Source organism: Astyanax mexicanus, chromosome 10 (genome assembly GCF_023375975.1).
Source record: "Astyanax mexicanus isolate ESR-SI-001 chromosome 10, AstMex3_surface, whole genome shotgun sequence".
In the NCBI taxonomy this organism is placed as follows: domain Eukaryota; kingdom Metazoa; phylum Chordata; class Actinopteri; order Characiformes; family Acestrorhamphidae; genus Astyanax; species Astyanax mexicanus.
Genome location: NC_064417.1, coordinates 49,256,758 through 49,281,923, shown reverse-complemented (window position 1 = coordinate 49,281,923; position 25,166 = coordinate 49,256,758). Strand labels below are relative to the sequence as shown.

Below are 25,166 nucleotides of genomic sequence, written 5' to 3'. Positions count from 1 at the left end.
AGGTAGACTGAGGCAGAGTGGAGGTAGAGGGAGGCAGAATGAGTTAGAGTGAGGTAGCGCAAGTTAGCATGTGTCAGAGTGAGGCAGAGTGAGTTAGAGTAAGGTAGCACAAGGTAGAGTGTGTCAGAGTGAGGCAGAGTGGAGGTAGAGTGAGGCAGAGTGGATGTAGAGTGAGGCAGAGTGCATGTAGAGTGAGGCAGAGTGAGTTAGAGTGTGTCAGAGTGAGGCAGAGTGGAGGTAGAGTGAGGCAGAGTGGAGTTAGAGTGAGGCAGAGTGAGTTAGAGTGAGGTAGCACGAGGTAGAATGTGTCAGAGTGAGGCAGAGTGGAGGTAGAGTGAGGCAGAGTGGAGTTAGAGTGAGGCAGAGTGAGTTAGAGTGAGGTAGCACGAGGTAGAATGTGTCAGAGTGAGGCAGAGTGGAGGTAGAGTGAGGCATAGTGGATGTAGAGTGAGGCAGAGTGAGTTAAAGTGAGGTAGCACGAGGTAGAGTGTGTCAGAGTGAGGCAGAGTGGAGGCGGAGTGGAGTTAGAGTGAGGCAGAGTGAGTTAGAGTGAGGTAGCACGAGGTAGAGTGTGTCACAGTGAGGCAGAGTGGAGGTAGAGTGAGGCAGAGTGGAGTTAGAGTGAGGCAGAGTGAGTTAGAGTGAGGTAGCACAAGGTAGAGTGTGTCACAGTGAGGCAGAGTGGAGGTAGAGTGAGGCAGAGAGCGTTAGAGTGAGGTAGAGTGAGGTAACATGAGGTAGTGTGTGGTAGAGAAAAGTAGAGCAAATTAGAGTGAGGTACAATGAGGTAGTGTGTGGTAGAGAAAGTTAGAGTGAGGTAGAGTGAAACAAAGGGAGGTAGAGTGAGGCATAGTGAAGGTAAAGTGAGGTAGAGTGAGGCATAATGAAGATAAAGTGAGGTAAAGTGCGGTGGAGTGTGGAGTGAGAGTGGAGGTTGAGTGTCTTAGAGTGAGACAGAGTGAGGTAGCATGAGGTGGAGTGTAATAGAGCAAGGTAGAGTAAGATAGAGTGAGGCAAAGGGAGATAGAGTGTTGAGGTTAAGTGTCTTAGAGTGAGGCAGATTGGAGGTAGAGTGAGTTAGAATTAGGTAGCATGAGGGAGTGTGGTAGAGTGAGGTAGAGTGAGATTCAGATTGGCTGATTCTACCCTTTGTGACAAAGCTGTCAGTTTGTACCAAATGTTACAAGATTTGTCACTAGTTGCAGTTTTGGAAATAACTTCCGATAATATATTCTATATATTAAATATAATATTCGTAAAGCTTATTATGTTCTATATTTTTTCTAGTGTGTGTTGGTTTTTAGTATTTAAGTCTAGTAGGCAAGAAGTTTGAGGTGTATCCAAGGTACAACTGTGTCAGTCAATATATATATATATATATTTTTTTTATCAAAGTGCTTATGATTATTATTATTGTATGCTATTGTTGAAAGGAATGTATTTAATACTGTTGATGCTTGTCTTTGTTTCTTTAATAGACAGAGCTTAGACACAACTGTCTGATTACTACAGAGCTTTTAGTTGCCTTAAGTCAATATAGTGCTCTCTCTCTCTCTCTCTCTCTCTCTCTCTCTTTCTCTAATCTTCTTTAAGGCACACTTTAATCAGCTCTTATTTCTTTCGTTCTGACCTTTCCATCCCAGTTCATCAAACCTTTGTGTATCTGAAGGGCCTAATCTTTAGTAGAATATTCAGTTCTGTGCAGAATGGGGCTGTGTCTGGTGTTTCTCAGGACTGCACAGGGATTAAGAAAGCTTTTCAGTTGCCTCTGTGTCGATACTGTAAACTCATTCTCTCCCTTACCCTCTACTAATGGACTGTGTTTCTCTTTCTACACAAACACACACACACACACACACACACACACACAGCTATCAATGAATTTCCTGAGGACGTCTTCACTAAGGAGCAGAGGAGGCATGGGGCGGTGCTGCTGCACGTTTTCTGTGTAAGTATGAGACCCAGCTGTTGATAAAAGCACCTGTTCACTTACAATACATGATGTATTAAAGTTCATTATTCCAAATTAACGCAATATTTTATATCAACACACTAAATATGTTTTTGATGAATGTCTGCACGTTGAGGTGAAAACACAATCATCAGGATTTGTTTTCTTAATGCAAACCATTTTGATTTTGTTGATGTTGAAATAAAACATGGCCCCCAAAAAAAACTTCGATTTAAAAAAAAAAATCAGATTTTCTACTAAAATCTCCTGAAAGTCGGTAGAAGTCGCTAAATGACGTCATCGCCTAATTCGCATAATACATGTTTTTGAAGCTGTAAAAGATTAACATTGTGAGAGAGAGAAAAAAGTGAGTAAAAAACACTGTAAATATGTTAGAAATGATACAAATGAACTCCAACAAATGAACAACTTTTGTTGCTTTTTAAATAGGCAGTCACGTCTCACAATAACTCTATTTTTACGTTAACTACATAAATCAGTTTTTTGCCGTGTTGTTAAATGTTATTATAAGAGCAGCAGTTTTTTATTTTATTACATTTTTTTTTTCGTTTTCTTAAGTTTTCTTTATTTTCAAACCTATTATAGACAAATGGAGCGGTGTGTGTGTGTGTGCTGAGTGTGTGAGACTGCACTGTGAGTGTTGTGGGCGGGGCTCATGGCAGCACCCGCTGCAGCGCGGAGGTCAGTAACTGAAGAGCGCGTGTTCATCTCAGAGTCGCCAAAAGTCTCCAATAACACCACAAAAACTCGCTAGATTTGTCGCTACTCGCTTTTTTTTACAAAAAAAATCGCTAGAGGCTCTGAAAAGTAGCTAAATATAGCGACAAAGTTGGCAACACTGTTCCGCCGTCATGTTGTGAGTGTGTGTTGGGGTCGCGCGAGGGAGAGGAAAAGAGGGGCGCGGCTAAGCTCAGGGGAGCATCGGTGGTGAAAATTAAAACTCAGAGAAAATCGATTTTCATAAAAACACATCGTCCTTAACTGTAAATTCGAATTAATCGATAAAATCGATTAATCGCCCAGCTCTATGAATATGAATCAAGTTATTTAAATCAATTAGGGCTGCAACGATTAGTCAACATACCTGACAACATTGACCATACAGTCATGGCACCCATAAAACATTCTCAGAAAATTATGCCAGTTGCACGTTTTGTTATACACATATTTATTTACTTCGTGCCTATTAAAACAACACAAAAATATGTGATATAATTGATATCATTTCATGCAAAATTTGTGATTGTTCACGCTCGCCGAGCTTCTTATTGCTCACACCTGGACTGCTGTTGTACAAATCCCCCCCTGTTTTATATATTTGTCTCGGTATTGAATTTATCTTGCTACCTCTTCTACTTAGCATTTTTTTTCTTTTTCATGTTACTCCTTTTTGTACTTTGTACTACTTTTTTTGACTTGATCTTTGCTTTTTTTTATTTACCGTGTATGACCCTTTTACCTGTGCACTCTGGTATGTTGTGTGTTATTACTACCATTTTTATTCTGACCCTGCCTGTCTGTGACTACCCTTTTCTAAGCCTATTCACTGTGTTAATAAACTGTTTGATTGGTATCTGCGATTGTCTGTCCTTGGATTGGACTGCGTGACAAATAATGATCTAAAAATGCCAATAGTTTTGCATGAAATTATGCCAATTTTGGCTTTTTTTCCTTTTTTTTTGTATTTGTTTTTCGCGTCCAATACACACAATGGAAATAAACGTGTATAATAAAACATGCATTTTTAAAGGGCACATAAATCCCACATTTCACTATTTCTATTATTTTGAAGTAAAGATAGGAGGAAGCTAGGTTGAAAAATAATAGTCAATTTGGTCGAATAGCGAAATAATCATTAGGTCCCTACTTTACACCCTGTGCAAGACACAGCATGATGCTCATTGCTATCTTACACCCAGTAAACAGTCTATTTTTATGGTTTCCGCTTGTTTCGTTTCAATAGCAATGGTGCTTGTGAATATATTTACACCAATAGTACGTATTGCTATCTTAGCAACTGAAAACACGGGTGCGCCACTGAGTAAAAACAGTCAGTGCAGGCAGACGTTCATTGCTATCTTTGCAGTGAATTGTCAACACATACAGAACGTACAGTGTACGAAAACAACAAGACACAGCTAAATGATGAGCAAAGCATTTAATCCTGCTTAGTTGTTTTTAATCGGCAGCTTTTAAACCATGTTTTTATCTTCTTTCTCTCCTCTTTTCATCCACAGGCAGTGTACATGTTCTACGCCCTCGCCATTGTTTGCGATGTGTACTTTGTGCCGTCTCTGGAAAAGATCTGTGAGGTGAACCCTGCCCCCCCCCCACTGCTCTGTAATGATGTGCATTTGCCATTATTATTATATTGGTATTTGCGGCTGAGCAGCCCCGGTTTCCTCCTGAGAGCTGTGGTTTCTGTGGTTTGCAGAATCTTCATCTGAGTGAGGATGTAGCAGGAGCCACCTTCATGGCAGCAGGAAGTTCAGCTCCAGAGCTTTTCACCTCTTTGATTGGTCAGTAAAGCAGCTACATTTAAAATTGACTGGTCAACTTAATGATGTGAACATGTGTTGTGAAATATATTCGTTAGGTTACGATTTGGGACAGAAAACACATGGAAAACTGTATGGAGAATATTAACCATCACCAAAAGAATGGTTTTAAAATGGGTTAAAAGATACAAAAATCCCAAATCTGCTGAAAGAATTTGTTGTCGGGAATCATATGCTTCTATGAGCGTCCATCAACCCCCACCAGAGCCACACAAACTTGGTCAGTTCAAGAAAAATGCCATTTCGGTCATTTCGGTTAAGAACCTCAAACAGTACACAGCAGAATTAGCCAGCAGACTTTGTCTGAGGGAGGGATCTGTACCTACTGTCCATGGCAAGTCAACAGATGAGGGAGAGATGTACGTCTTTTCAAATAATGAGTTTTGTGCTTCTATTGCAGTTAAGCATGAACTAGCATGAAATCGTATTTTGCTATTTAGCACAAGCTAACATTAACATGTGGTAAATGCTCAGCAAATACATGGGGCATAACTAGCAACAACATTTTTGCATAAAAGTGACCAAGCCCTTAAACGGCTCATTCTGAAATGGACTAAAACTGGACTACAAATCTGAGAAAATGAAAGTATGATATAGAGTTCTATGTGGGCATGAGCTTTATATATGAGCAGCATTACTGATAATTAGTATTTCTTGCTGCTTGGTTCCCCCTACAGTCAAAAAGTGGAATTTACACTTTGAGACACCCTTATAGGAAACGCTGTAGACATGCATTTTTGGACAAGCTGATAGAAACAGCCCCTTTTTTCATGTTCGTTATCCATATCCATATTGCAACATCTGCTTCTTTTGAAAAAAGATATTACAGGTCTTCGTCCGCTAAAATTCACTTTTTCTTGTTCTTTGTGAAATACAGTAGTTTAATTTTTCACCAAGATCTTGCAGCAGCATTGATGATGGTAGAGTCTGACCACTGCACAAAGCAGCTCTTCTCCATCCAGCACATCCCAAAGATTCTCAATGAGGTTAAGATCTGGACTCTGTGGTGAACTCTCTCTCAATCCATGTGTGAAAATGATGATCTCATGCTCCCTGAGCCCTGAACTCTTTCACAATTCCAGCACCATGAATCCTGATATTGTTCATCTTGGAATATGGCCGTGTTCATCAGGGAAGAAAAAATTGATCCATTGATGGAATAACCTGGTCTATATTCAGTATATTCAGGTAGTCAGCTGACTTTATTCTTTCAGCACATACTGTTGCTTAACCTAAACCTGCAGGCCAACTGCAGCATCAACCAACCCCACATCATTTACTTACTTAAATCCAGGCTGTGTATAAGATTTGATATGATGTGGTTTCAGGTGTTTTCATCACTAAGGGAGATGTGGGAGTCGGGACCATCGTGGGCTCTGCAGTCTTTAATATCCTGGTGATTATCGGAGTGTGTGGTATCTTTTCTGGACAGGTACGGTATGTCCTTTGCAGCAGTTTTTCCCCCACAGTAGGAAAAGAGCTATGGTTAACAGAAGTTCTCGAATCTCATTTCTCTGTCTCTCTTTCATTTTCCCTGAAGACGATCTCGCTCACGTGGTGGCCTCTCTTCCGCGACTCAGTTTACTACATTTTCTCCGTCTTGGCCTTGATTGTGGTAAAGTGTCACAGAATTAGAAACATATATAAAAAATGCATGATTTCTTTAAAGCTTGCTACTGTATATCCTCCTGAGACCTGTTTATATTTTTTACCTTCATTATAAATGAATACTGAAGTGATCCAGACTATGAAGGAACACATAAGAAACCATGTAGTAACTTTAAGGTGTTAAACAAACCAAAATACTGATGAGGGCCAGTTTCATCTTAACGTTTTTGTTGGTCTTTGCAACTGCACTTGAAGATACTTTCAAATCTCTTAAACGTTTTCTGGATTGATTGGATTTCTTTACTTGTTTAAGTACTTCTTGCTATAATATTGATTAGAACATTACTCAAATAGATCTATTCACTGTATACCTGTAACTGATGGTCTTTTCCTGTATATAATAACATTATATAACCCCTACATTCTGAGATCAAGCAAGACCTAATGTCTGGTAAAAGGGAAATATAATAAAAAAACATTAAAAAGGGCTTTAATTGGTCCAGTGTTGGTCGCCAGTTCTAATTCTGTTCATTCAGCTTGTCATCAGCTGCTGGAGCCCAGAGAGAGCACAATTGGTCTTGCTTTCTCTGCATGGGTAGATGGCGCTCTCTTCCCTCATTACTCCTATGGTGATGTGGATCAGCAGAAGGCTGCATCTGTGAGTTGATGTATTGGAACCGAGTCGCTGCATGCGTTTTCCTCCGAGCGTTAGCGCTGTGATGCTATTAAGTAATGCTACATCAGCAGCAGTTCTAAAAGAGGCGGAGACTTACTTCACATGTGTCGGAGGAGGCATGTGCTAGTCTTCACCCTTCTGGTGTTGTGGTAGAGTGATAGAGGGGTTCCTAATGAGTGGCCATGTAAATTGGGGAGAAAATGGGGAAAATTTTATAATAAAATTATAAAAAATAATAATAATAATAATAAGTTTCTTTCAGTCACAAAACTTAGTAGTAAATTGATCTAAACAAATTAAACAGTAAAGCCTTTTCAGGGTCTCAGGAGGATTTTCTTCTTATTCTAAGGTTATTCTTGGATTATTACATACACATTTTTCTTAAATTTCAGATCATATATGATGAGAAGGTCGTCTGGTATGTTTAAGCTCATCGTTTTTCCAAAGCAATGCACATATCCACACCTAACACACCACAGTTATCTGAACTGTTCTGAACTCTTCTCTGTTATTGTAGGTGGGAGACGATAGTCCTCATATCAATGTATGGAGTTTACATTCTTATTATGAAGTAGGTCATGGTTTTAGTTTATTTTTGTACGTGGATTTTTGGAATAGTCTGCTCGTAGTGTGATTACTGACTGTTGATCATATATTATCTTTATTTGTGTGTTTTAGGTTTAATAGTCCGATCTGGGGATGGGTGGAGCAGAAGTTTGGAATTCCTGGGCAGCCGTGTTTGGTCAGCAGTCTGCGGCGGGATATATCAGTAGGGGAAGCTACAGCACACTGCGACACCTCCATGATCCTGATAAAGAAAGGTGTGTGTGTGTGGGTGTGAATGGGTGTGTGTGGAATGTGTGGAATTATACATAAACATATACTACAGTCATACAGTAGCATGCAAACGTTTGGGTTGTTTAAGTTGTTTAAGAAAGTCCTGTAGTGTATGATGGGCTGAGACTTAATTTTTAGCCTCAAAATCACATCCAAGTTTACCCAACGCATCACTTTACCCAACCCAGCACTCTACCCAACCCAGCACTCTATTTAACCCAGCACTCTACCCAACCCAGCACTCTATTCAACTCAGCACTCTATTTAACCCAGCATTTTACCTAACCCAGCACTCTATTCAACTCAGCACTCTACCCAAACCATCACTTTACCCAACCCAACACTTTAATAAACTCCGCACTTTAACCAATCCACCACTCTATCCAACCCAGCACTCTACCCAACCCAACCCAACACTTTATCCAACTCAGCACTCTATCCAACCCCACACTTTACCCAATCAATCACTTTACCCAATCGAGCACTCTACCCAACTCACCACTTTATCTAACCCAGCACTCTATCCAACCCAACACTCTACCCATCCCACCATTTTACCCAACCCAACACTTTACCTAACCCAGCACTCTACCCAATCCAGCACTCTATCCAACCCAGCACTCTACCCAACTCATCACTTTACCTAACCCAGCACTCTACCCAATCCAGCACTCTATCCAACCCAGCACTTTACCCAACCCAGCACTCTACCCAACTCAGCACTCTACCCAACTCAGCATACTACTCAACCCAGCACTTTACCCAACCCACCATTTTACCCAACTCAGCACTCTACATAACCCAGCGCTCTACACAACCCAGCACTCTACCCAACTCAGCACTCTACCCAACTCATCACTTTACCTAACCCAGCACTCTACCCAGCCCACCACTTTACCCAACCCATTACTCTACCCAACCCAGCACTCTACCCAACCCAGCACTTTACCCAACCCAGCACTTTACACAATCCACCACTTTGAATGAACCTAACCTGCACATTCACGCTGTAAGAGTTGGGTTTGTGCATTATTGTGCACTAGACTGTTGATGTCTGTCTAAGTTGTATTCAGTCAGTGGAGCACATGTGTTTTCTGCTGCCAAGATAGCAATACAGCAGAAATTTACCTAAAAACACCTCACTTCCAGACCAGCTCGCCCATCAGTGTAGATTTATTCAGAAGCACTGCTGCTGTTTAAATGACACAGGTGTATGGCATGAAAATAGACTGTTGGCGGGGTTTAAGATAGCAATGAGCATCGAGACATGGCTTACGCAAAGTGTAAGACCATTGTGTCCAAACCTTTACATGCCATTATATAATGTGGGTCTAAGGTTACATTACTAAAGTGTGGGGTTATTATTTAGCACTTCCTTCAAAGCTGCTTCTTATTTTTTCATTTTAAAGTCAAAAACTTCCCGCTGTCCTTCAGGTCAGTGTGCAGTTGATCAGGACTCGCCGGTGGTGATGGTGGACGAGCTGATGAGCCTGCACCCTCACCAGTTCTCCTTCTCAGAGGCAAGCCTCCGTGTCATGATCACGCCCCACTTCTCCCCCCGCACCCGCCTCAGCATGGCTGGACGCATGCTCATCACCGAGGTAACGCCCACTCGCCCGCCGCCCCGCCCGACCGTGCGGGATGGACGAATCGGAGCTGCGTTTTTCAGCCGATGATAAAATTATGAAAAGCTGATATTAGAGCTCAATTATTTTCTCTTCTCCTGAAATTAGAGAAAAGCTGCGTAATGGTAGGAGAGTGACTGCACTGCTTTCAGCTCTCATTCCATTCCATCTACAGTTAAAGTCAGTTGGACACACCTCTTCTCATTTAATGGGTTTTCTTACTTTGTATGATTTTTTACACTGTACATTTAATATTGAAGACATTAAAGCTATACAGGAAGTTACAGGAAGGTAGAACCACCTGGTATAGTGTTTTCAGCATCTTGAAGGAAGGAGTTCCTGGAGGTGCTGAACAATAGTTGCTGCTTTTCTTTTACGCTGTGAAGCTCAGTTGATCAGCTTTAGATCAGGGAATTAATGTGGAGAACTAAAAGTTTTTTACCGTTTACTACATAATTCTACAGGGGTTGGAGAAACTGAAACACCTGGTTTTAGACCTTAATAATTTATTGTGGTGACGGACAGTTCTGGTGGGAACAGGAGAGTTGAGGTGCACATTGAATTCTGCCGTGATTTGCTCAGCCGTGGTTATGTTTTTTGGATAACTTTCAGACAGCTTCCTCTTACAGCGTCCACAGTTAATCCTGTTGGATGTGGTTGGTCCTTCTTGGTGGTATGCTGACATTACCCTGGATACCGTAGCTCTTGATGCATCACAAAGACTTGTTGTCTTGGTCACAGATGCTCCAGCAAGACGTGCACCAACAATTTGTCCTCTTTTGAACTCTGATATGTCACTCATAATGTTGTGTGCATTGTAATATTTTGAGCAGAACTGTGCTCTTACCCTGCTAATTGAACCTTCACACTCTGCTCTTACTGGTGCAATGTGTAATTAATAAAGATTGGCCACCAGGCTGCTCCAAATTAAGTCATGAAACCTCCCACACTAAAATGACAGGTGTTTCAGTTTCATTGTCCAACCCCTGTACATATGTCCCTTAATAGTTTTCATTATTTAATATAAATATACAATGTAGAAAATAAAGTAAATAGCGAAATAATGAAAAACATTGAATGAGAAGGTGTTTCCAAACTTTTGACTGGTACTGTACCTGCTGAACAGATACTACAGGGTTTACTACTCAGCTGTGTTTAGGATCTTTACAGGATGGCTTAGTTGCTAGTTTGCTTAGGAATCGTGCTATACTCAGACGTTTCCTGAGGCTTGTGTGAATTCAGCATGAATTTAGTGTGAATTCATTTACTTTAAGACTGATTCTAAATCAGCTGTGTGTAATTGTTGCATAATCTCCAGGATCTCTTAGGAGTTGTACTACGATTTCTCTTTAGAATTAAAACTTATTTGTGTGCAAGTTCGACACAAGTGATGATGAACTAATAAACTGGCAACTCAACTATAAAATTTAATTTTATTGGTCTTAAAGTAAGTGATTTTGGTTATTTCATTGCTTCGGTGCTTCATTCTCACAACCCTGCGCATCTATACGAGACCTTTCCATGCTCTTCATCACCTTTTCATCGATCTGGACTTTGTAAAAAGTTGTATTCACAGGGTTTGTTCATAATTCATAATTTCCTGCCTCCTCTTTGCTTCACAGTTAATTCATACATTACAATCCCCTCCCTCTCTCTCTCTCTCTCTCTCTCTCTCTCTCTCTGTCACATTCTATTCCCTCCTCTCTCGTCCAACAGAGGCAGAGGCTGATAAGGAGCCGGAGCTCAGGGGATAGTGGGGCCGGGGACACGCCTGGTCAGGAGAGCTCGGGGCCCGAGGGAAGTCCGTGGGGTCTGGAGAACGGGGATGCTCTAGAGAGCGAGATGCAGCCACTGGAGGACCCCCGGACCCGGGGCGAGGGGCCGGCGCTGGAGAGAGGAGTGGATGTAGAAGATGCACAGCCCAAAGATGAAGAGGATGATGAGGAGGTGGAGGAAGGACAGCCATTCAGTCCTCTCATTTTGCCAGGCTAGTTAATTTATATGTTTAACTCCATGTTTAATTTAAACTACATGTTTAATTTAAAGGCGCACTAAACCCCCTGATTTGTGCTGACTCCACCCTCAGCTCATCCTAAAAAACAAAACTGGGTGATGTATGGATTTAGGGGCAGGACAGGAGCGGGAGCAGATGGTTGGACGTCAGCAGGGGGGCAGTATTATTGATAGACTGATCTGTATATTGTGATGTGTCTGCATACTAAAGGACTATAATAGCACAGCTGAATCTGAGAGGGTGCTGCAGAGGTAGAAATTACAACAATAAAAGTAATTTCTTTCAAGGTTAGGAAAGGTTTATATTTTTTTAAGCAGGACTGGTATGTTTTATTATTTTAAAGGACCACATTTCAGCTATTAATATAAAATATGGTTTAGGATTTAGGGTCTCTTTAACAGAAAACAGAAAATTAGATATAAAATTATATAAGACCAGCTTACAGCACTTGATGCTTCCCTCTGCTGACAACTTTTATGGAGATGCGGATTTCATTTTCCAGCAGGACTTGGCACACTGCCCACACTGACAAAAGTACCAAATGGTCTTATTTAATATTCTAATTTTCTGAGACACTGATTTTTGGGTTTTCTTTGGCTGTAAGCTTCATAATCATCAACAATAAAATAAATAAACACTTAAAATAGATCACTCTGTGTAATATATACAGATCACTTATCTATATAATATATGAGTTGTAAGTGTAAAGTACAGGCACAACATCAATGCAAAATATGCAAAATGAAGAAAGATACACAGTTGGATTAAACAGGGTGAAAAGGGAAAATGGCAAACTTTACAGAAGCAGAGGTAGCAATGCCATTTTCACAAGTCTAAAAACATCTGAAAATCTCTAAATGATCACTAGGTGTTAAAAAGGTGATTCATTATTAATTTGCATTAAATAAAAAAACTTAAACATTTGAAAGTTTAGAGATGAATCACATGCATTATTAACACATTGACCTCACTAATAGAAAGACAAGATAATGATGATCCCTGCGCTGGTAGCAGGGACTCGTGTAGCCTGTTTGTCTGATATTTTGAGACATGGCCCCGTTAGGGTTTTCTGTGTGACCTGATTAGGAAAGTGGTGCTTGTGCCTAATTGCACATGATGGTCGTAATCCTGCAGACTGGCTGACGTTTCCAGATCAGTGGGATGCGCTGTGGTTTTGTCAGGCAGGTGGACTGAGATAAATGGGATCTGATATAAAGGACCCTCAGGTACACAAAGCTGTATTTACACAAGGCTCAACGCTGTATATCAGACGTTTCTAAATGCAGCAGGAAGAAAGGTAGAGTCACATGACCAGGAGGACAAAAGAGGACTAGTTTTAAAAGGACTAGTTTTTGTTGGCCACACCTGTATGTATACCATAACTGTCCAAATAAAAGTATTTTTTTTAAATATTGTATCGCTATTAGACTATTATAGCTGTTACAGATTTTAGTACTTAAGTACAGTAGTGAAGTAAAAATAATACTCCAGTAGATACAGATACAGCATTTTAACACTTAAGTACAGTAGTGAAGTAAAAATAATACTCCAGTAGATACAGATACAGTATTTTAGTACTTAAGTACAGTAGTGAAGTAAAAATAATACTCCAGTAGATACAGATACAGCATTTTAACACTTAAGTACAGTAGTGAAGTAAAAATAATACTCCAGTATTATTTACATTAAATAATACTGGAGTTACATGTCTAACAGATTCCCATGGGATTCCTTTTATTTCTGTTTATAAATCAGGGAAATCTACAGTTACAGTAGATACAGATACAGCATTTTAGGTAAAAATAATACTCCAGTAAATACAGATACAGTATTTTAGTACGTAAGTACAGTAGTGAAGTAAAAATAATAAACCAGTTGATACATGTAATGAGTCTAACAGATTCCCATGGGATTCCTTTTAATTCTGTTTATAAATCAGGGAAATAAAGTCTACAGTTACAGTAGATACAGATACAAATGCAATTTAAAAGAAACTACAGATTAAAATAATGAAATTTACAATACGTAATACAAACAGTTTAGACACTATAAGAAAAATTCTTTACTTTTTTTAAAAAAAGGTAAATTTAGTTTTTTGGTTCTCCCAGAAGAGGTGATCAATACGGGATGCAATCATGCAGAGAGAAGGAAAGGTGTAACTGAGCATGTGCAGTATGATTGTCATTTGTCAACACTCTATATTGTTTCTCATTGAAGAAATCTGCAATGTTTGACATAAATGTATTTGATAAAAATTAAGTGCATAATTTTTTTCTAATGCATGAAGCTAAGCTCAATATGTTGACCAAGCCAAGCCTGTTATTTTTAGAATTCCACATTTATTTCCACACTCCTCTGCACTTTTATAGTACAGACTGTGGCTTATTGCAGCTGATAAACTGAATTTCATGCTTTTAGAGCACGAAAGCATAGAGATCTGATGCTGTGTATTATTCTCTTTGTCCACTAGAGAGCGTCCTGGGTCTGTAAAGCCGTCCGCTCTGTAAAAAGCATGACTGATTTCTGCTCTGGTCCTCAGGGGGGTGCTGTGAACGGGCGAGGTGGTTGTTCTCGTGGCCTTTAAGCTGCCTGCTGTACTGCACTGTGCCCAACTGTGTGCTGCCGCGCTGGGAGCGCTGGTTTATGGTCACCTTCGTGGCCTCCACGCTCTGGATTGCAGTTTTCTCCTACCTCATGGTGTGGATGGTACGGATCTTACCTATTTCATACCTAATTCAGTGCTAAAAGTGATGCTTTATGTGTTTTAGTACAGTGTATTAATCTGTTCTATGTTGCAGGTCACCATTATCAGTTACACACTGGATATCCCAGATGTTATTATGGGAATTACGTTCTTAGCAGCGGGCACCAGCGTCCCGGATTGCATGGCCAGTCTTCTAGTTGCCCGTCAAGGTGCAGACACCCTAATTTTCCAGTGAAAAATTGTAAAAGTAGTGAAAAAGTGAGACCAATCCTTCGATTTTTGCTTCTGTGGGCTGAAAACATTTGAGTTTGACATTAAATATGAATATGAGATAATAGATCAACATTTTAGGTTTTATTTCCAGGTTTTTACATCTGGATTTAATACACAGTTTAGAAGATTAAGCACCGTCTGTCTGAAACCATCTATCTTTCTTAAACACCAATGAAGAATAATGAGCCCGTCCCACACAAAGCCATGCAAGCCCAAACCATGATGCTACCTCCACCGTGTTTCACAGATGAGCAGATCATTTCTTTCTCCAAACTTTAGCCTTTCCATCTCATTGGTAAAGGTTAATCTTTGTCTCAACAGTCTCTAATTAGTCCACAGACTTATACAGTCTCTGTACTTCATGGAAAATTCCAGCCTGGTCTTCCTATTCTTCTTGATAATAGTGATTATATCTTCTACTGAAGCCTCTGTACTTTTGATCATGAAGTTTTCTGTGAACAGTAGATTGTGATACCTTCACTCCTGGCCTCTGGAGGTTGTTGCTGACGTCACTAACAGTTGTTTTAAGGTGTTTCTTTACAGCACTCACAGTATTGTTTTTTCTTGGTCAACATCTGTTACTTAGTACACCAGTGACGACTTTCTTCTTCAAGGCATTCCAAATGGTTGTACTATTGGTTTGGCCAGTATTTGTGCTCTAATGGTTTATCTTCCGTCATTTTTACAGTTGCTTGTTTCCACCTATAGAATCACAGCTCTCTGGTTTTCAACTATAAATGCTCAGTCTGGACGGATAAAACCCACCTGGGCAACAAAACACACCTGACAGTCACATGTTCCAATATTTTTGCTAACAAGAGAATTAAGTGGGTTCAGATAAAAGGTACTATCTTCTGAACTGTGTGAGATTTTGATCTATGTCTCATATTCATCTTTTATTCATCATTAATATCAAGTCCAAAATTGTCAGTTTAAAGCAAAAATAAAAGGATTGGCCTCAATATTTCAATACTTCAGTACATATACCTTTTATTTTGTGACTCTTGTAATATGCACATTATCTAAAAGAGTGTGTGTGTGTGTGTGTATATTGTGTGTGTATGTGTGTGATTTTTCAGGTATGGGAGACATGGCCGTCTCTAACTCTATAGGCAGTAACATTTTTGACATTCTGCTGGGCCTCGGTTTCCCCTGGGCTCTCCGGACGCTGGCGGTGGATTATGGGTCAACAGTGAGTTTCTGCCACTTTCATTTGAAATTCATCAAATTACATTACTTATTAGGTTCAGATCATTTAACAGGCAAAAATATATTTTTAATTACTACACAAATATTTTTCAAATCAAATATATGTTTTTAAATGTTGAAAAACTATTTCATGTTTAACATCTTTTTGAAATGCACCACTAATTTAACTAATAATGGGAACAAATTATTAAAATATTTTAAAGGATAATGTGAAACTCGATAGAAGTTGGGTTATGCAACAGGACAATGACCCAAAACACTGGAGCTAAAGCAGTTCTACAGGAAGAATGATACAAAATTCCTCCAGAACATTGAATATATGTGCGCCACAGCTACAGGAAGCTGCCAGGAGGGATCAGCCATATGTTCACCAACTTTTTCCACTAGCATTTTTAGTGTTTAAATTAAGTGTTTTGTTTTTTTTAAAGGCCTTTTTTGTTATTTTAGGCACATCATATTTGTAAGTATCTTTTACTTGGATGAAGATCAGATTACATTTTAAGACGGATTTATGCAGAAAACCATGAAATTCCAAAGGGTTCACTTACTTTTTCCTGCCACTGTAGTGCACCCAATTACATTAGGTCATTAGGTCTGGAATTAAATTTTTAATATTAAATATTTGATGTAATATTTGTAATATTTTTGTCTTTCTTAGGTCTTCATTAACAGTAGAGGACTGGTGTACTCGGTCATTTTACTGCTTGCTTCAGTCTTTCTCACTGTGAGTACTGATTTTAATACCTATTTTTTATTTTATTTTTTATCTTTAGCAAAATACCATTTTCAACCTTGAACAACACCATGGCAACACCATAGCCACCACCATAGTAACTAATTAGCAACACTGTTGATACCACCTGTGATACCATAGCAACCACTTAGATACCACCTGGGATAATATAGCAATACCATAGAAACCACCCAGCAACAACATATCAACCAAGTGGGAGAATATGGCATTCATTTAGCAACTACACCCATAGCAATCACCATAGCAACTAATTAGCAACACTGTAGAAACCACTTGGGATACCATAGCGACCACTTAGATACCACCTGGTACACTATAGCAATACCATAGAAACCACCTAGCAACAACATATCAACCAAGTGGGAGAATAAAGCAATAAAGCATTCATACAGCAACTACCCCATAGCAATCACCATAGCAACTAATTAGCAACACTGTAGGAACCACTTGGGATACCATAGCGACCACTTAGATACCACCTGGTACACTATAGCAGTACCATAGAAACCACCCAGCAACACCATGTCAACCAAGTGGGAGAATATAGCATTTATATAGCAACTACACCCATAGCAATCACCATAGCAACTAATTAGCAAGAACCTAGCAACCACTAGGGATACCATAGCAACACCATAGAAACCATAACAATACCATAGCAACACAATAGAAACCATAACAATACCATAGCAACACTGTTGATACCATAGCAACACTGTTGCAACCACTTGGGATACCATAGCAAAACACCCAGCAATAGCATATCAACCAAGTGGGACAATATAGCATCCATGTAGCAACTACCAAACAATCATTTAGCAACACCACAGCAACCACATGGGATACCATAGTAATCACTAAGTTACCCCCCAACAACACCATACTACCTTGACTACCTTGCATAGCAACATAGCAGCGAACTAACAAAGCATAGCATTTACGTAGCAACACCATAGCAGCCATTAAAAAAAAAAAACGTAATACCTACCCAGCTACAGAATGGCAAGCACCTGGCAACCACTTAGCAACATTATAGCAACTACCTGTAATAGCAACATAGCAACCAACCATGAAAGCACAGCATTCATGTGGAAACACCACTACAGTAACGTCTTGGGATACCACAACAGCCACCTTACAACCAGCTAGCAACATTATAGCAACTACCTGTAATAGCAACATAGCAACCAACCATGAAAGCACAGCATTCAAGTGGAAACACCACTACAGTAACGTCTTGGGATACCACAACAGCCACCTAACAACCAGCTAGCAACATTATAAGAAATGTTAAATGTAAATTATTGAAGAAATGTGTAACGAAAGGGAGCAGACGGGAGGCAGACGTAAAAGCGGGTAAGACAAGATTTATTAAATAACAAATAAACAAACAAACAAATAAGGAATAAACAAGGAAATATAAATACATAAACAAACAGGGAAATTAACCAAGAATAATATCTAGACCAATAATAACTAAACGGGACTGGGGATAAATATATATACAAGGAAATAAATGTAAAGATAAACAAGAAATAAACAAGGAAACAAACAATAAACAGAAAATAACTAATAAACAAAGAACTATGGGACGTGGAGATAAACTACTATAAACGTGGCAAGACAAACGACAGAGGAAGGTGCAAAGACCGACGGATAAACATAGACAAAAGGGTACTATATATACTAACATGAAACAATGAACACCTGGGGAGACAGGTAACGAGGGGCGGAGCTACAAATTAAACACACGTGACGGAAAACTACTGGAGAAACGCACTAGGAAACGGGGAAAACACAGGGAAACAGAGCGAGAGCGTGACAAAATGGATATAAATCGGTTTAATCGGTTCTGTATTTGCTCTCTGTTTGTGCTGCAGGTTCTAAGTGTGCATCTGAACCACTGGAGGCTGGACCGGAGGTTAGGCCTGGGTCTCATGGTCCTCTACTCCATCTTCCTGCTGTGCTCCATCTGCTTCGAGAAGCTCTAGGCCAGATCATTCCAATCTAACGATGCTTATCACTGAAAAAACAGTTAATTTACTACATAAAACACCTGATTACTGCTGTTATCTCATGTGGGGGCCGGAGGGTGGGGCACTGTGTGGGAGGGACAGTAATGAGAGGTCAGTGTGAGCAGTCAGGAGAGGGGCTGTGGTTCTGAGTGTGATTATTAGGGAGTAAGAGTGTATTAAGAGTGTATTAAGAGTTTATTAACATCTAAACGCACTTGCTGGATCAAGGACAGTCCTGAATATTTACTGAGAAAAGGTGGTTTGAGCAGAAAGTCCAATCCAAAGCCAGTTACAATCCTCAACAGTGTGGGGGCGGGACTTATCTGCTTAATATGACTAACCAGAATTATTAAAAAGCTAATAAATAGTGAATTAGCTGGTATTGGACTGACATATCTGAGAGATTTCCTGCCCCCCGGCAACTTTGTGTATCAGAATTCAAGCCACAAATATAAAGTGATGTTTACAACACACAGAACACCTCTTTACCTTCAACATGTTCTTAATTCTACTCTAAAAGCAAAAAATAAAGAACGATTTATAGGTAATTATGACCAACATGACAAATATGTGTCCTGATCTCACTGTGAAATCGTCCACATCGGTTGTTTGTTAAGGTCTAGTAAAATGACTTAAAGCAGTGAAATTACTAATCAATATTTGGTGGAATAATCCTGGTTTTTTAATCACAGTTTTCATGAATCTTGGCATCATGTTCTCCTCCACCAGTCTTACACACTGCTTTTGGATAACTTTATGCCTTTACTCCTGGTGCAAAATTTCAAGCAGTTCAGTTTGGTGGTTTGATGGATTGTGATCATCCATCTTCCTCTTGATTATATTCCAGAGGTTTTCAATTTGGTAAAATCAAAGAAACTTATCATTTTAAAGTGGTCTATTATTTTTTGTTCAAGCTGTAGATGTATTTCACATAGAGAGATCTATTTTAAGTGTTTTATTCATTTAATTGTTGATGATTATGGCTTACAGCCAATGAAATTTTTTGTCACTTCATGCTTTCCTCTGCTGACAACTTTTATGGAGATGCGGATTTCATTTTCCAGCAGGACTTGGCACACTGCCAAAAGTACCAATTGGTCTTATATAATATTCTAATTTCTGAGACACTGTTTTTTGGGCTTTCATTGGCTGTAAGCTTCTTAATCATCAACAATACAAGAAATAAACACTTAAAATACATCACTCTGTGTTTAATACATCTATTGAATATATACAGGAGTTGTACAATGAAACTGAATCACCTGTCATCATTTTAGTGTGGGAGGTTTCATGGCTAAATTGGAGCAGCCTGGTGGCCAATCTTCATTAATTGCACATTATTGCAGCAGTAAGAGCAGAGTGTGAAGGTTCAATTAGCAGGGTAAGAGCACAGTTCTGCCCTAAATATTGCAATGCACACAACATTATGGGGACATACCAGAGTACAAAAGAGGACAAATTGTTGGTGCACGTCTTGCTGCAGCATCTGTGACCAAGACAGCAAGTCTTTGTGATGCATCAAGAGCCACAGTATCCAGGGTAATGTCAGCATACCACCAAGAAGGACCAACCACATCCAACAGGATTAACTGTGGACGCTGTAAGAGGAAGCTGTCTGAAAGGGATGTTCGGGTGCTAACCCGGATTGTATCCAAAAAACATAAAACCACGGCTGATCAAATCACGGCAGGTGTTTCAATTTCATTGTCCAAAACCTGTACATGTTTCACATTTTAAATAGAATTACTGAAACTTACTGAAAGTTATTTTTCAATGATGTTCAAATTTTTGAGATGCACCTCATGTAGGCATCTTATATATCAGTATGTATCTACTAGACTATACTGAGACTTTTATCTGTACTACATACGTCCTACTCAAAAACTAGTTAGTATTAGTAATGAGTATGCTAATAATTGGGATTCACCAATTGTTTTATCAGTTCTTCTTCAACTATGTGACAGAATCAAATATTTAGATCAACCTCACAATTAACCTATATGGACATTTCCATGTGAGATCATGTTGCAAAATTACAATGTGTAAAAAAAACAGTGCTCTTAATCCTTATGTACGTGTAATTTCTGACATTACAGTATTGTTTTTATATGTATTCTTTTGAAGTGTTGTTTAGCACTAGAAGAAGAACTCTTGCATCGTAAATCTGAGCTGTTTCTGTATTTGACAGTTAGTTTTACACATTAACCAAAAAAAAAATCTCCCCTGTTGTCTTTAATATGTGCCGAGCTTTTACATTCTAGTAGTTTTATACAGATTGCTGTCTGACACTTTTTTCGGTGTGTTTGCTATATTTTAAATATCAAAATGACCTTATTATTACCTTCGTGACACTTTTAAACGCTAACTGGTTTATCACAGTTTACGTAGTATTTTTTAAAACCCATAGTAACGAATAAAAGGATCAAAAATCAACACAAATCTGAAAGGTTTGATGCACCAATGGTTTTTCAGCCTCCCTATTGGTTCATAAATGATATTGTTTAACTTATTTTTCTTCACGTGTTAAATATTGTTTTGTGGTAGATATTATATTATATAATATATATTACAGTTGAAACACTGAGTGCACTAAAAGCTTTTTTTGTAATATATATAAGCATCCTGTCAAATGATTTCCACCTATAGTTTTTTTATTATATGGAAAATTCTATAATTGTCTCACAGTAATGAAGTTTTATTTATTTTTATTTTTAAATCGATTTAAAAGTCAATATGAATTTAATATATTTCAATAATAGTTTTATCACAGATGTTCGTAGCTTAGCTTGAAGTCTTTTTTGTCTTCGCAGATCCACGCTATTCATTATATTCCTTCTTTATTTACAGTTCATCCAGAGGCGTGAATAGTCTGATATCATACTGTCTGATCTGCTGTACACTGGCTTTATTCTGTGAGAAGTTTTACCTACGCTGTTTTATTTCCTTTATTCTTTTATTTTAAGTGGTTTAGAGGCATGCCTGACTTTACACCCTCACCTCTGTTACAACTCCATCTGTATTCTTAAAGAACATGAACCTTTGTATGTTGTTGAGAGTGCAATTAAACGAGTACGGTGCAAAATAACTGAAATATCTTTTATTTTGGCTCATCATTTACACAATTAACACAGTTTAGTCAGAAAATTATGACCACATTATCAATTGTTTCTACACTCAGGGCGTTTTAGGGCGTGTCAGTTTGTCTTTGCTATCATAACGACGGGAAAAGTACACCTTGCGTGGCCTGAAACACGATAAAGTAATTACGTTTTAGAAGTCAATATGAATTTAATATATTTCAATAATAGTTTGATCACAGATAGCATTAGTACGTAGCATTTTTGTTATAAGTCTTTTTTGTCTTTAAAGATTCATGCTATTCATTATATTCCTTCTTTACACTTCTTCTAAAGACATTTAGGGTGTGTCAGTGTGTCTTTGCTATCATAACGACAGGAAAAGTACACCTTGCTCGGCTTGAAACACGCTAACAGTGTGCTGAAGCCACTATAAGGGGTGGGACTTGTCTCACAGTAATTACGTTTTATTTATTTATTTTTTTTTAATCAATTTAAAAGTCAATATGAATTTAATATATTTTCAATAATAGTTTTATCACAGATGTTCGTAGCTTTCCTTGAAGTCTTTTTTGTCTTTGAAGATCCACGCTATTCATAATATTCCTTTTTTACACTTCATCTAAAGACATTTAGGGCGTGTCAGTTTGTCTTTGCTATCGTAACGACGGGAAAAGTACACCTTGCACGGCTTGAAACACGCTAACAGTGTGCTGCAGCCACGATAAGGGGTGAGACTTGTCTCACATTAATGAAGTTTTATTTAATTTTATTTTTTAAATCAAATTAAAAGTCAATATGAATTTAATATATGTCAATAATAGTTTTATCACAGATGTACGTAGCATTTTTGTTTGAAGTTTTTTGTCTTTGAAGATCCACGCTATTCATTAGATTTCTTCTTTACAGTTCATCCAGAGACATTTAGGGAGTGTCAGTGTGTCTTTGCTATTGTAATGACGGGAAAAGTACACCTTGCACGGCTTGAAACACGCTAACAGTGTGCTGAAGCAACGATAAGTGGTGGGACTTGTCTCACAGTAATTACGTTTTATTTATTTTTATTTTTAAATCAATACAAATGTGCTATCATTGTGATGTAGCCATGGTAAGGGGCGAGCTGGCTATACTTTTCTGCTGAACAGGTAATCACTGAGCTTCAGTCAGGTTGTTAACCATAGCTGAGTAATTCACCACCACCACTAGCATAGTAGAGACAAGCATTTTGGAAAGTGTGGCAACCCATGTGAGCTTGGCATCTGTCTTTGCATCGTAAAAACACAGGTACTCCACTGACTGATTAAAACCCTGACAACAGTCAACAGTCAGCTGCCCAATCCTATCTTAGCCATGCAATACTGTTTATCGCGTACACCCCCGCTCGTTACACTCACACACAAATAAACGAGCAGTGCAAGGTGTATTTTTAGCACCCTCGTGATGCAAAACACACAGTGACACGCCTTAAATCCAGCTGCACGGTTCACAATTGATTGTTGCGCTATAGATCACTAAAATAGACAATACCATATTATGGCAAGAACTACTGAACTACTAAAGTAAAGAAAAAATATTGGTACCAATTAAAAATAAGGCTCCTTTATAAAGGGGTTGTAAATAGTTTAAAAAGGAGTTAATTAATGTTGTTAATTAGGTTATAAATACTTTATAAATTGTTAATAAGCAGTTACAACACATATATAGAAAGGACAAATAGTGATTTCACATTAATTTATACTGTTAAACCTCAGATCTTTTTGGATTTGTATTTTATTTTGTTTTATCATTATTTAGCATTAACATTGCTTGTCCAGATTATTCATTTATCCAATAAGGTGGTGTATATTAACATGAATAACATAATATAAAATAAAATAAATAAACTGTATTTCTATATAATTTTATTTAATATGTTAATGCTGACTGATTAAACAAAAACAATCAAAGTATGATTGGTTTTATCTGTTGTCACTACTTATGAATGGTTTATAAATTATGTACAACCTAATTAATAACCATTAATAAATTCCCTCATATTTATACTATTTATAAAACCTTTATAATGAAGCCTTATTTTAAAGTAGTACTAAAATATTTTAAGAAATTAAGAGTTCTTTAAAAAGTATTCTCAAGTGAAGTCACAAAGACCATCAAATGAAAAACATTATGATGAAACTGGCACTCATCAGGGCCAGTTAGAGCCATCTAAATTTATAGAAAATGTTCGGTACCACTTTAAAATAAGACTACTCTTATAAAGGGTTTATAAATGGTTTATAATTAATTAATTATTAATTATTAATGATTAGGTTGTAAATGCCTTGAAAACCTTTAAAAAGGAGTTACAACACATCAATTGACTTAGTCATTTAATTCAACTTAGTCATTTAATTCAACTTAGTTATTTAATTCAACTTAGTTATTTAATTTAATTTATAGTAAATAGTTAAACATAATTACAAGCATATTAATATGACGGGTTTAAATGCTGATTGATGGAAAACACAAAGTAAGAGGTTTTACAGTATAAATGAGTGTAGAATCACTATTTTGCAAATCAGCTCACTGTTACCATTTATATTTGTGTTGTTATATATTTATTACCTGCTTATTAATGGGTTTTAAAGTAATTGCATTCTAATCCATAAATATTAATGAACCCATTATAAAGGTATTCTTATTTTAAAGTGGTACCAAATGTTCTACTATCTAAAAATTAGCTTGAGTCTCAGTCACAACATCAGAACTGACCACAATGTTCCCACAGGAAGAGAAGCCTGTGTCACTCCACAGATACGAGTTCTGTGAATTATTGTTCTATCAGGAACTTTAATGGTTTTACTTCCTAACTATGATTTCATGTTGTTTCGAGCTGGACGCCGTGCTTCATCACAGATGAATTTCGGGAAGCTACAGACAGGCGTATCCATCATCACCCCGACGCTGTTGATCATGTGACACCGGCCTCTCCGCCGTGTATTACACACCCTTCAGATTGATAAATTCAGCCCAGAGTAACGATAGCTGTGATCTGCACTGAACATCACTGAGTGAGTAACGTCTCAGAGTCTGTTCCAGCTGTTCAAACTCGTTCTATCCTCATTTATCTACATCTGAACACGTTTAACACAGTTAAAGGCTGGTTATTAAACCAGTGCAACATTCAAAATGCCATGATTTTACTCTGATATTAGACAAAAAGAGCGCATATCAGTGTTGAAGATTAGATCGGGCCCAAAAAACATCCAGCCTTTTTATGAGCCTGTGCACGATTTAAACCCGACATATTTTTTAGTAAGTAGATCGTTTAAAAACTGAGCTTTTAAAAAAAAATTAGGCTGTTTGGATGAGAAAAAATCTGGTCTTTATCTGATGTTAATTAACATTGCAACACTGAAAAAGCATAGACCCATTATTTAAGAAAAATTGGTAAATTAGGCTACAGGAATGATGTATAAATGGCTTATAATTAACAATGTTTCAGAATATAAAACACTTTCTGAACAAACATATTTTAAGCATATTGCCTAATGGCGAAAACACAAAAACAGCTCCATATATCCAGGATTGAAGTAAAATAAATGATACTGTACAGACATAAACTCTCTCATGTCTCTAGTAGATATATAATGGGAAATAATAACAGTGTGAATTGAAAGTTCACTAAATACATTGATGCACTGAATCAGTTTTTCTGAATCTGATTTTGCTATTTATAGGTACAGGGGTTGGACAATGAAACTGAAACACCTGGTTTTAGAGCACAATAATTTATTGTGGTGACGGACAGTTCTGGTGGAAACAGGAGAGTTGAGGTGCACATTGAATTCTGCGTGATTTGTTC

General features: G+C 38.1%; 1 protein-coding gene across 2 annotated transcripts in view; it reads left to right on the top strand.

Moving 5' to 3' along the window:
* slc24a6a (solute carrier family 24 member 6a) overlaps nt 1-21,330 on the top strand; it is a 32,373-nt gene extending 11,043 nt beyond the window's left edge. The window contains exons 3-17 of one of the 2 annotated variants that reach the window (XM_049483891.1): nt 1,872-1,948; nt 4,210-4,284; nt 4,407-4,491; nt 5,859-5,962; nt 6,071-6,145; nt 7,207-7,232; nt 7,332-7,385; nt 7,493-7,635; nt 9,086-9,171; nt 10,993-11,263; nt 13,830-13,996; nt 14,089-14,203; nt 15,347-15,459; nt 16,135-16,200; nt 18,111-21,330. In XM_049483891.1, coding sequence (XP_049339848.1) covers nt 1,872-1,948; nt 4,210-4,284; nt 4,407-4,491; nt 5,859-5,962; nt 6,071-6,145; nt 7,207-7,232; nt 7,332-7,385; nt 7,493-7,635; nt 9,086-9,171; nt 10,993-11,263; nt 13,830-13,996; nt 14,089-14,203; nt 15,347-15,459; nt 16,135-16,200; nt 18,111-18,221 — 1,568 coding nt within the window. In that variant the 3' untranslated portion in view covers nt 18,222-21,330. Of the gene's footprint in view, nt 1-1,871; nt 1,949-4,209; nt 4,285-4,406; nt 4,492-5,858; nt 5,963-6,070; nt 6,146-7,206; nt 7,233-7,331; nt 7,386-7,492; nt 7,636-9,085; nt 9,253-10,992; nt 11,264-13,829; nt 13,997-14,088; nt 14,204-15,346; nt 15,460-16,134; nt 16,201-18,110 lie in introns of both variants that reach the window. The other variant, XM_049483890.1, reaches the window with a different exon arrangement.
* The last annotated feature ends 3,836 nt before the right edge of the window (nt 21,331-25,166 follow it).